Consider the following 12547-nt stretch of genomic DNA (forward strand, 5'->3'; position numbering starts at 1 on the left):
ATATTAGGTTAAAGTATGAGCATGACATTATCTCCTCTGGACCAGAGACCTGATGAGCCACATCCATCACCCTATAGTCACAAGGACATCTGTCCCCTCAGCCCTGTGTTTCAGGGTCTCTCACCTTCTCTTAGATGGTGGGGGACACTGCTGGGCTCTGGCTCTCTGATCCCACTGTTTGGTTTGGTTTGGTTTTGGTTTTGAAATGGAGTCTCCGATGCCCAGGCTGAAGTACAGTGGCATGATCTCAGCTCACTGCAGCCTCTGCCTCCCGGCTTCAAGTGACTCTCGTGCCTCAGCCTCCTGAGCAGCTGGGATTACAGGTGTGTGCACCACAATGCCTGGCTAATTCTTTTTGTATTTTTAGTAGAGACGGAGTTTCCCCATGTTGGCCAGGCTTGTCTCGAACTCCTGACCTCAAGTGATCCACCCGCTGCAGCCTCCAAAGTGCTGAGATTACAGGCATGAGCCATCATGCCCAGCTGATCCCCCTTTCTGACTTTGGCCACTGTACTTAGGGGGATACACTGTCAGTGTCATTATAACTGGGGAAACTAAGGCCAGGGAGCCATGCCTATGGGCTGGGACTGTCCACAGCTGCTTTCACATAAGCTTTGGTGGCCCACCCTCTAGCAGGAAGGACAGGGATGGCTGTCACCAGCAGGTCCAGGCCCAGCCCCTCAGTCAGGCAGGGTGGCCGGAGGATGGCAGGCAGCACTAGCTTCCCGGGCCGGGGCTCACCACTCTCGTCCAGGGCCTCCAGGCACACTGTCTGGTGGGGCGCGGGTCCATCCACCACTCGCTCCAGGATGCCTTGAACCAGGGCTGGCTGGTTGCCTGGGAAAACCCCAAGGTGCTCTCCTGGCAGGTAGCTCAGGCTTTGGCCATCCTCACAGGAGAGTTCCACCAGGATGGTGGCGCGGCTGGGGAGGGACAAAGAAGGCTCAGGTGATGTTGCCGGATTTCCTCCGGGGCTCCCTGACGGGCGGGCCAGTTTCCCCAGGAACTGTGCCCTTCTTTCATTTTCCCGCCCAGTTCCACAAGCCTGGGCCACCACCCTGAGCTTGGGACATGGCATCCCCACAGGCAGGGGTGCTCAAGAGGGCCCTGGGAGCTTCCCTCTGGGGAATAGGGGGCCCACCCCTTCCCAGCAGCCCTCTGAGCCCCCTGAGTGACTGGCCACAGCCTCTGCCAGGAGAAAGCAACCCCCTTGGAGATACATGGACATCAGAAGAAACCTTTCCTTGTCGCCAAGACAAACCCTGTTCTTATTAGAACCAAGGCCAGTTTCCCTAATGATGGCACAGATCAATGAACCCTGCAGAGAATCCACAAGGCTCGTTTCCCAGAGCTGGGAAACTTCCTTCCCGGTCAAAACTTTTCCTGAAAGTTCTTAAGAATGAGTCCAATGGTTTAAGTCTCTCTTGCACCCTCCTTTTGGTGAAAGAGTTCAATGAGGAAGGAGAGGAAGTGAGCAGACGCTTAGCTTCCAAGCTGGAGAAGTGGCCTGTGGTTAACCGAGACTAGCCGTAAAAGCACGGGTGGCCGCACGTTACCAGGTGAGCCGGTCCTGCCGATGGCACGGCCGCTCCTGCTGGCAGATGCTCCTCTCCTCTCCCTTTAAAGACTGACTTCTTCTGATCTTTCATTCATTGAAATAAAATCGACAGAACATTGCCCGAGAAGCTCTGCACTTTCCCTTACCTGGATTTCGGACTCTGTAGATTCTGCCGAGATTTCAGCCTCATGGTGAACACGTTCTTGGCGTGCATGCTGCTGAGGGCTGTGGAGGGCAGAGAGATGGTGAAATGGACAAGTGGCTCTTGAGTGTGGGTGGGGGAAACCTCCACAGGTCCAAGTCAGTAACGCCTGGACACTAGGGGCGTCCTGCTGAGGGAGCCGTTGGGATTTTCTTTCCTTTCCTTTCATTCCACTGTTTCTGAATCACAAATAAAGATCCTTGGTCAGGCTGGGCATGGGCAGCTCACACCTGTAATCCCAGCACTTTGGGAGGCTGAGGTGGGTGGATTACTGGAGGTCAGGAGGTCGAGACCAGCCTAGCCAACATGGTGAAACCCCATCTCTACTAAAAATACAAAAATGAGCCAAACATGGTGGTAGGTGCCTGTAATCCCAGCTACTAGGGAGGCTGAGGCAGAAGAATCACTTGAAGCCAGGAGGTGGAGGTTGCAGTGAGCCAAAATCGCACCACTGCACTGCAGCCTGGGCAACAGACCGAGATTGTGTCTAAAAAAAAAAAAAAAAAAAGTCCTTGGTCTGATACAGGGCAGTTTCTAGGTATTGCTTCTAGATATTGGGAAATTCAATTTAGGTACATAAAAATGGAAAGTCCCAGAATGTCTCCATGGCTTGGGATCCACAGGAGAGCATCGAGGATGTTGAGGGTATCTTAAACATGTGGAAACCTGCAGGAGTGTCTTAGGGCACAGGGCACAGCACCCGGGGGACAGAGTGGAGAGTTCACCACTGCAGCCTGGAATTGCCTCTGTGACACCTTCTTCCTGACACTTGGCTGCCTTCGCGGCTGGAAGGCTGGGGCTCAGATCCCAATGTGGTCACGGGCCAGTGACTTGCTTCACCTCCCTGAACTGCAATTTCTCCGTCTGTGTCTTTCTCCCAGGAGAAGTGTCCAGGCTCACATAGTCCATGTGGGCCAGAAACCCTACACAGTGCCTCGCATATAGTAGGCCCCTGGCACATAGTGCCCCCTTCTCTCTCCACCACCCTCCTGGGGCTCCCTCTTGACACAGGCTCCATCAGCGCCTTGAGTCTGGTGCCCTAACAGGCTCTTGCATGAGTGAGGGGGGGCCCCCAGGCCAGCTGTCTCTGTTCAGAAAGACCTAGTTTCTCCTTGACCACAGGCTCAGGGCTCAGACCCCAACCCAAACAAGCCGCATGTGCTGCAGAGAAGCAGGTACCTTTGCTGAGGTCCAAAGGCTGTGAGTCCTGCACGAGCCTGTAGTGGTGCGGGTCCCAGGTCACACTGGAGGTGTAGAGCTTGGGGATCTGAATGTGCTGTTTGCCTCGGACATCAAATGCCTCACAGGCTGCCTGGAAGAAGGTGGAGCCAGCTGGGGTTCATGGTCAGCAGCAGCAGCAGCATCCCCACCCCTGGGGCTACCACCTTCTAGGCCCTTACCATGGGCCAAACACTGAGCTGTGTGCCTCGTGTAACTTCTAAGCACACTTACCTGATACAGTGACAGCAAGGCCTCAAAGAGGTGCCTGGGCTTGGCACATGCTAGCTATTGCTACGATTATAAATACTGTTTGTTTTGTTTTGTTTTCTGACAGGGTCTCACTCTGTCGCCCAGGCTGGAGTACAGTGGTGCCATCATAGCTCACTGAAGCCTCAGCCTCCCTGGGCTCAAGCAATCCTCCTGCCTCAGCCTCCCGAGTAGCTGAGACTGCAGGTGTGCACCACCAAGCCCAGTCCGTTTTCTGTATCTTCAGTAGAGACGAGTTTTACATGCTGCCCAGGCTAGTTTCAAGCTCCTGGGCTCAAGTAATCTGCCCACACCAGCCTCTCAAAGTGCTGGGATTACAGGAGTGCACCACTGTGCCTGGCCATTACGACTGTCAGTACTGGCATGAGCTTGTTGTATCCTCAAGCCCACCCCGGGAGAGGTCTGGTTGTTCCCATGCTCCTGCTGTGGAGCCACATGGGGGAGGCCCGGGCTTTGGAACCAAGCCTGCCCCGACGCAAGCTGATGCTCCTAAGCACCACCTGAGTGACGCTCTGCAGGAGTGATGAGTTCCCTACGTCACTGGGGCCAACAGAGGCAATAAAGAGCTATGGCGATACTGAGTGGATCCAAAGTGGATCCGCCACTGTGTGGTGCCCGTCCCCAAGGTCTCTCTGGCTGTGAGACTGAGACGGACACAGAAGTTAAGAGGTGACCTAGACTGCCAGTGGGAGAAGACCTTAAACTTGAAGCTCCCTAAGGGCACAGGGTTTCTGTGCCACCTTCTCCCCGAGAGTCATGTGCACAGGGTGGAGCTCTTCTGGGGGGCTGAGGGAGGGCAGCAGTGACCTGAGCCCGCAGTCCCATGGCCCTGTCACATGCCTGGGACCGCATCCACAAGGACCAGGTGCAGAGGTCATGCCACCCAGGACACCCAGCACAGATGTCCTAGGCATGAACGCACCCTGTCATGTCCCTGCTGTGGGGCAGCTCTGGCTGGAAACTGACCTTGAAGGTTTGCATAGCCCAGCTGCGGAAGGCGTCCTCCTGCCCACTGAGCTCATCCCCTTCTCCTGTCGGGGTGAGCTGAGAGGCCCCCAGGTGGGACAGCTTCTGGTCAATGTCATGAGCAAACGCACAGAACTGAGGGTACATGCTGGAGCCGAGGCCAAACACCGCATACCTGCCCGAGGACACACACAGAGACTCACGTCCCAGGCGAGCAGCTCCTGGCCCTCAGCACCCAGCAGCAACAGCCTGGAGGGTCAGCCCTGGAGGGTCCCCCTCCAGCTGGAGCACAGAGCATGGAGCATGCAGCTGGTCCCCCTTCTGGTCCTCCAGACCCCCCAGCCTTGTCACCAACTCCCATGACCACCCCATGCTTGGCCTGCAGACTTGTGAGAGGGACTTGGCTTCTGTGGCTTGACCCTTGACACATTCCGAGGATGAACCTCTGACCCAGGGTCCCTCTGTGCCTGGTCAGCTCTGAGAAGACCCCCCCGCACACCCAGTTCCATCCCCTGAACCCAGACTTTGGGTCCACAGGGCAGGGCTAGAAGGAGTGGGGGGGGAGCCTTACCTGAATTTGTTGGTGAGCTCTTTCAGTGTAAAGAGGGATTTCTTTAGTTTCTAGAAAGAGAGGGAAAGACAGAGTTCTCAGCCAGGATGAAAAGTAAAAAAAAAAAACACTGCTTTTTCCTTCTGAAAAAATGGCCACAGCTGGCAAGAGATGGCTCCCGGCCCACAGTGGAAGTTGGTTTACATGTGGGGCCACCTGGCCAAGGACCTGGTTGTCAGCTGGCAAGTTTAGCTTGTCTCTCACCCCAGCTAAACTGCAGCTACTCGTGAGGGCCCTGCCCCTTACTGGGGAACCTGCAACAGCCTGGCTCCACCCATCCGGCCCCAGCAGAGGGGACCTGCCTTATAGCAGGGGTCTCCAGAGGGCCTCCCAGTGGGTCGTGATTCTGTCTTCTTGTTTGGAACCTGGTAAACGCAACAACAGTTGGTCCCATAGTACCTAAAATAAGCCTGGCTTTCCAGGAACCCGAGGTCATTCCAGAAGATATGTGACCCAGCAGAACCAGTGTCAAATCCTGTGGTGAGAATTTACTCCCTTTTCATCATTTATTTTTTAGTTATTCCCATTCAATTACATTTTCGTTCTTCTGAGCGCTGGAGAGACCGTCTCGAATTGATGCTAATGAAACCTTAATACCTCTCTCATTGCCTGTGACTCTTTAAAAAACAAAGCTAGAGCACGCCTTGGTTAGGGAATAGTATCTAGATGAAATTCATGAACTTAATTTTGTTTTCAATGAATTTACATTTTGCTGGCTTTCCATTTGTGAGAGTGATAGAAGTTTCCTTTGAATGTGAATTTTTGAATATAAATAGGTAGGCCATTCACAGAAAGATATTAACTATGTCATAGGAAAGGGGGCACTCCCATAAGGCACCAATTACAACAGAGGCCGGCAAATGAGCTGAGTGACCCAGAGTGGCCTGAGCACTGACTCCCAGACGCCCTCTGTAGAACATGCTGCATCCCCCAGACCCTTTTCTGGGTCCTCCTGCGCCCTACCGCCCCCTAGGCCATCCAGACCTCAGGCCACCCACCTCTCCGTTGCCAGGGCAGTCTCCGTTCCCGAACGTGCTGGTCACCACCAGCAGCAGCCGCTCCTCCTCCAGGCAGCTCAGCCTGTACTTGTCCATGCAGAGAACCTGGATGGCACCCAGGTGGGCATCAGCCCTCAGCTCCCAGTAGGGCCCTTCCTACCCTGCGCAGACACTCTGGGCTTCCTCCCATACCTCCCCCAGGCCGGGCTCTTGTGCTCATCTGTCTCTCCCAGTGCCCAGCACAGGCCTGGCAAGGCAGAGGTGAATGAACCGATTCAAACACATCATCCTCAATTCTCCTTACTCGCTCACGCCCTGTAGCTAACCTGTCAACAAGCCCTGAGGCTCTGCCTCCAAAATACTGCCTATCCCATGTCCAAATGTCTCTCACCACACCCACTGCTATTTGCAATTCTGTGTGTGTGGACATATTTTCACAAAATTGGAATGAGCAGGTCACAGCTGTCCCTGAAGAGAATGGCCAGGGAAATGTGCCCTCGCCTTGCTGTTCTACCCAGGTCCACCCAGCCAAGGATGGGGTTCCTGACACCAGTCTCCTGGCAGTTCCACACTGCTGGGAGCCGGCAGGTGAGGACCCAAGAGTGTTTTCAGCCACCTGGCTGACCTGGCCTTCAGTCAGCCTTGGCCTCCACGTGGCACAGATCACAGCTCATCCCATCGCGGCATCACACTGGCCTGTGCCCTGAACTCGGGGTCACATCTGTCCCCCAGAAGCCAGGCAACCCTGGAGAACCCATCAGCCTGTTTTACACTCAGGCTCTTCCTCTGTGGTTAACAATGGCACTGACTCCTGCTTCGCAGGGCACTGGGAAGGTAGAGTGAGGTGTATGCTGGAGAGCTCCCGAGGGCAACGCCTGGCGCTGGGTCACTCACTCTGAGATCCTCCGAGCCTGGGGCTGGCCCAGCATGTGGCAGTCATTCCCTAATAGTTGGATTTTATCCAAAGGTGCTGAAGGCAGGCGATATAGCTTAGACAGACCCTGTGGGGCCTTTTTAATTTGTCTGCAGCTTAGTCGTCCCTTGCCCCTTTCACATGCAGCACTGCCTCCTGCAGAGCAGGTGTTCGGTGAGCCTGAATAAAGTTCAGCTAGAGGGGCTGATGTATATCAAGGCCTGGATTCACCATGAAATTGTTTATCAAACTGTGTTCTCCAGAACACCATGAAAAACTCATCTACTACGTAAGTCTGGGAATCCCTGAGCACAAGTCTATCCTTCTCTTGCAGATTTATGATGCACAAGAGCACATCCAAGGCTCTGAGACATCCAGGAGTGGGGAAACTGTTTTAACCTTTCCTAGACTCCTCTGCACACCAGCACAGACAGCAACAGACATCCTGTGGAGCCGGTACCTTGGGGTTAAAGGCACAGCTGAACAAGGCCCCCAGGTCCCAGGCCAGTGCCTCTGATTTTCCTGTCTCTGTCGCAAAAAGGATGGTGACTCTGACTCGGGACGCCATCGTCTTGCGCATCAGCATACAGGCAAAGAGCACGGCTCTGTGGGGACAGACAGATGGGCACTGTATGCTGAGTCAGCCTTCCAGAAGAAAATGGGGGGTCAGGGGAATGGGAGGGGACAGCTTTTAAAGTGGGGCAGGTTGGGGAAAAGCAAGCTACGTTTCTCACCAGCCGCCCACCGTGACGACGCACCTTTTTCCTCCTCTCACCCACTATAAAAAGTCCCTTTGGGAAACGGGAGGAGAGAGAAGCTTGGGACAATGGCAGTGGGGGACCCTTGGAGTTGGCGACTGGACCTTGGGGAGCCAAACTCCACAAAGAGTATACATTCCCAGGCCAGGTGCGGTGGCTCCCATCTGTAATCCCTGCACTTTAGGAGGTTGAGGCAGGAGGATCGCTTGAGCCCAGGAGTTTGAGACCAACCTGGGCAACATTGCGAGACCCCGTCTCTACAAAACATAAAATTAGCCAGGCGTGGTGGTTTGTACCTGTGGTCCCAGCCACTCAGGAGGCTCAACCGCACAACCCCTTGGGAGGATCACTTGAGCTCAGGAAGCAAAGGCTGCAGTGAGCTGTAATCGGGTCACTGCACCCCAGCCTGGGTGACAGAGCGAGACCCTGTCTCAAAAACAAAAGCAAAAAGAATATCCATTCCCTGCGTTCCCTGCCCTGCGAGGCCTAGAGGCGGAGGCTGATTGGAAGGAAGGGACACAGTTCACACATCACCACTAGCCACTCCACTCACTTGACCAAGACTTTCAATGGAATCTCTCTTCTCTTGGGTCTCCGCTTCTTGTCCTGCCAGTCATGGGTTTTCCAGGCCTCTACCTTCAGAAAAGAAGGGAGATGTGAGTGCAGGGTGGGGTCCTAGCTCGGCTTGGCTTGTGGATGCTGGAGTGGTAGAGGACCCTTTACACCACCATGAGCTGGGGAGAGAAGGCTGGCCTGCATCCCATGCCTGTCACTGAACCCTGCAAGAGGGGGCTGTGGCTGCATCTCCCCCAGAGTTGCCTCTCCAATGCCCAGCATAGCGCCTGCACATTGAAGGGGTGGCTGACTCTTATTCTCATTAGTGTCCTTCCGGAAGGAACAGGCTGTGCCCCCTTTTGCTTTTAGCATCTTATCACCTGGCAGACGACATAATATACAGTCCCCACCAAGACACCTTTGAGAGCAAGAGGAGCTGCTACTACAACAGGCAAGGGACCAGGACATGCAGGCACCCGCGACCACCTTTCAATGGAGGAAGCTCTTCCTGGAATCTAACCCAAGTCCTTTTTGGCAGAAAATGAACTCGTCTCAATAGCCCATGGCTACTGAATGCACTCTGGGTTGGGCACTGGGCTGAGCTGTTCCATATACCAGCTCTGAGATCCGCACAACCCCTTGGCATGGAGGGAAGCCCGTCCCTTTTAGAGATGAGAAGATCAGGGCTCAGAAAGGTGAAAGGACCACCCAAGACCCTATTGCTAGAAGTGGCAGAATCAATAGAGTCTGTCTCGGCAGCCAATTCCCTCAGCGCTCTGCTTCTGTGGAAGCAGGTGTAATGACAGACCCCCCCACCCCGCCTGAGCCACAGGCCACTAGCGGTGCAGCAGAAGACATTTCCTTCAGTGCCACTCTCTGTGGAAACACACGAAGGCTGCTCAGCATCCTTGAGTAGGGCCTGGAAAGCTTTCACAACATACCCCTGCCTCCCCTTGGGTCCTGCATGTGTAAGCATGAGGTGCACACATGTGCACGCGCACACACATGCACACATGCACGCATGCATACACACACGCGCACACACACGGCCACACCCAAGGCCCCATGAGGGAGAGGCAAGGAAGGCCCTCACCTGATAATAGTAGAACGGGGACAGGACGTAGTTCAGCATCTCCTGGTGAAACACGGGGGTGATACTCCCAGATATGGGAGGGACCAGCCAAATCCAGTCGGCCGGGCAGCCCCCGCGGGCCCGGTATTCGTTCTGCATGTACTTCATGAAGGATTCTGCAGCCGAGTGGTGATCCATGATGGTCACATTCTGCTTCTGTATCAGAAGGCAAGAAGGGGAAGGAGATAAGGTGCGGGGCAGTCAGGAGAGGGGCCAGTGGCTGCAGGGCTCCCAGGGGTGCCCGGGAAGGCCTGGCGATCTGTAACATGGGACAGCAGCTCCTCCCGGCCCTCTCCTTGCCTGCTGAGAGTCAACACCCAAATGGAAGGCGCTTGTGGAGCCTTGGAAGGAGTCCAAGAAAGCACATTAGCCAGAGTCAGTGAACAGTCCCAGGGGGGCCTCCCTTAACACTTTAAGGGAAATATCCATCTTCTCATGCCCACAAGTCTCCTAGACTCGCAGCAAATGGCTCTCCCTGGATCTGCATACCTCAAACCACAGCGCCTTTTGGCAGGTAAAGGAAATACCATCTCAGCCATGTATGAGTGGAGAGTTCTAAGAGTCACTTCCCTGGGGTTGTAGCCTCCTCAGCCAAGAAGGAGCCAGACCCCTCCATGGGGAGGTCTGAAGCATTAGGAGAACTGTAGTGTATCGGAGGCAAATCACAGTCTGAAATTACGAGCTGTGGGGTCTAACCCCATGGAATGGTCCAGTGAGGTAGCCACAGGCCTCTATTCAAGTCAAGAGATACTCAGTCAAGAGACATTTCTTTCACATAGTGGTTTAAACTCTGGCTTCTTATTCGCCATGTGGCCTTGAGCTATTAGTTCTTAAATCTCCCTCAGCTTCAGTTTCCTCATCTGTAAAATGGGAAGGATAAGAATTCCTATAATGGCCAGATGCAGTGGCTCATGCCTGTAATCCCAGCACTTTGGGAGGATCGCTTGAGCCCAGGAGTTTGAAATCAGCCTGGGAAACATGGTGAGACCCTGTCTCTATAACAGTTTAAAAATTAGCCAGGTGTGGTGGCACATGCCCTCTCAGACACATGGAGGCTGATGTGGTAGGAACATCACTTGAGCCCAGGGGGTCAAGGCTGCATGATCGCGCCACCGCACGGGTGACAGAGCAAGACTTTGTTTCCAAAAAAAAAAGTTCCTATATTATGAGGTTGTTGAAAGAATGCAATAAACTGGAATAAGCAAAAGAGAGTAAGTGCTGAATAAATGTTAGCTGCTCTTACAATTTCTATCTGCCAGGCACTGCATAAGGCATCGGCGTTATAGAAGGGAAAGACAACCCCTTCTCTGCATTCGATTCTAGACTAACTGGGTGGGAAGCCGAGGAAAATCAGTCATTTTCACATGGCCTGCTAGAAACTCTGAGGCAAGCAAAGGTGATGGAGAAGGCAGAGAGGATCCAATGCCAGACAGAGGCCCAAGGCTTGGGAATCTCAGGAGCAGCCCCTGAGAGGAGGAAGTCATGAGAGGGGTGCAAGTTGGTTGGGGGTGGGGGGCACTGCATAAGTCAAGGCAGGAAAGCACGAGAGGATCCACCTGGGATCAGGCCTGGCAAGTCCAGCCATGCCTTGTAAAATTATATAGAGATATGTAAATTACATATGTGTATATAAAAGTCCAGTCACCACTCTTGTGGATGTGGGCTCTCATTCACTTATTCTTCCAAGACACAGCGACTCCTGGGTGCCAGATCAGTTCTAAGCTCAGTGGTAGCTATGGGTCGGGTGCAGTGGCTCACACCTGTAATCCCAGCACTTTAGGAGGCCAAGTAAGGTGGATCACTTGAGGCCAGGAGTTCAAGACCAGCCTGGCCAACACGGTGAAACCCTGTCTCTACTAAAAGCACAAAAATTAGCCGGGTGTGGTGATGCAATCCTGTAATCCCAGCTACTCGGGAGGCTGAGGCAGGAGAATTACTTGAACCTAGGAGGCAGGGGTTGCAGTGAGCCAAGATCACGCCACTGCACTCCAGCCTGGGCAACAGAGGAAGATTCCATCTCCAAAAAAAAAAAAAATCTCAGTGGTCGCTACGATTGTGATGACAACATAATAAATAGTAGGAAATCATTGTGTACTGACTATTCCCTATGGGCTAAGCGGGACAGCTAAACATTTTGCATACGCTTTTACTTAACTCTTAGAATCACTAGGTGAGCGAGGCACTATAACTATCCCCATTTCACAGAGGAGGAAAGTGGGCCGTCTACTGAAGTTTACCCTGAAGGAGGGTGGTGAGGAAGTCCTGGAGACGCTCAGGCAGTGGAAGGACATGGTCAGCCACGGTCAGGAGACAGCTGAGGCTCACGGATTTTTTGGGACGCGTCCACATCCTGCCAGCGTCAGGGCTGGTACTGGGAGTCCCCAGGAGTCAGATGTGTGGGGTGAGGCCAGCCCTTCCCGAGACACCAGGGGGCTCTTCCTGTTCCATCTTCCCCTCCCCCGTCAAGCACAGGCGCGATCTGCTACAGGGTGACCCAGCCGTGGGGAACGGTGTGTGCTCAACTGTAGTCCGCTCACCACTCACAGCCTTGGCCCAGCCTAGTACCCGGCACCAGGCAAATGCTGCATAAAACGTTGCTGAATGAATGACTGCCCAGTGGTGGGGTCTCCAGGGCGTCTGTCAGCTTCGTGGCAATGGCCATGGCTTCTGAAGTAGTATCTTCTAGGATGTAGCATCCCAGGCCTCCTTCCCACAGGGAAGTGTTTACATGAGTAAGAGCAGCGGATGGGCCAGAGGACTCAGCCCCACACAGGAGCCCACCAGGTGTGTGTGGGCTTAAGAGGAGGTGGAGACCGTCATCACTCTCACACAGCAAGCAAGAGCAGCCACAGCTCATCAGTCCCTCCCAGCATCCCTCGTTCATGCAGGCATCGGACAAGGACTGAAGACCCAGTCTGTGCCAGGCCAGAACGTGGATGTGACTCTCATTATTCATTCTTCCAGGACATATTATTTTAACACCTACTGTGTGCCAGGCACTCTTCTAGGCTAGAGGTGCAGCAGTGAACAGAGAGACAAGGTCCCTGCCCCACAGAGCTTACATTCTAGGTGGGGGAAACAAAACGACAAAGAAAGCAAGCCGGGCCGGGCGCGGTGGCTCAAGCCTGTAATCCCAGCACTTTGGGAGGCCGAGGCGGGTGGATCACAAGGTCAAGAGATCGAGACCATCCCGGTCAACATGGTGAAACCCTGTCTCTACTAAAAATACAAAAAATTAGCTGGGCATGGTGGCGCATGCCTGTAATCCCAGCAACTCAGGAGGCTGAGGCAGGAGAATTGCCTGAACCCGGGAGGCGGAGGTTGCAGTAAGCCGAGATCGTGCCATTGCACTCCAGCCTGGGTAACA

At 54.0% G+C, this 12547-nt stretch overlaps 1 protein-coding gene across 2 annotated transcripts in view; it reads right to left on the reverse strand.

The window, feature by feature from the left end:
• NOS2 (nitric oxide synthase 2) overlaps nt 1–12547 on the reverse strand; it is a 33561-nt gene that overhangs the window by 7949 nt on the left and 13065 nt on the right. Inside the window, exons 10-18 of one of the 2 annotated variants that reach the window (XM_032272283.1) lie at nt 9142–9336; nt 8047–8129; nt 7196–7340; nt 5823–5927; nt 4786–4835; nt 4215–4392; nt 2940–3072; nt 1705–1783; nt 742–923 (exon numbers count right to left, since the gene is read on the reverse strand). In XM_032272283.1, the coding sequence (XP_032128174.1) occupies nt 742–923; nt 1705–1783; nt 2940–3072; nt 4215–4392; nt 4786–4835; nt 5823–5927; nt 7196–7340; nt 8047–8129; nt 9142–9336 (1150 nt within the window). The remainder of the gene's footprint in view (nt 1–741; nt 924–1704; nt 1784–2939; nt 3073–4214; nt 4393–4785; nt 4836–5822; nt 5928–7195; nt 7341–8046; nt 8130–9141; nt 9337–12547) is intronic. The other variant, XM_032272284.1, reaches the window with a different exon arrangement.

Source organism: Sapajus apella, unplaced genomic scaffold (assembly GCF_009761245.1).
Source record: "Sapajus apella isolate SASKATOON/1434 unplaced genomic scaffold, GSC_monkey_1.0 scaffold396, whole genome shotgun sequence".
NCBI lineage: Eukaryota > Metazoa > Chordata > Mammalia > Primates > Cebidae > Sapajus > Sapajus apella.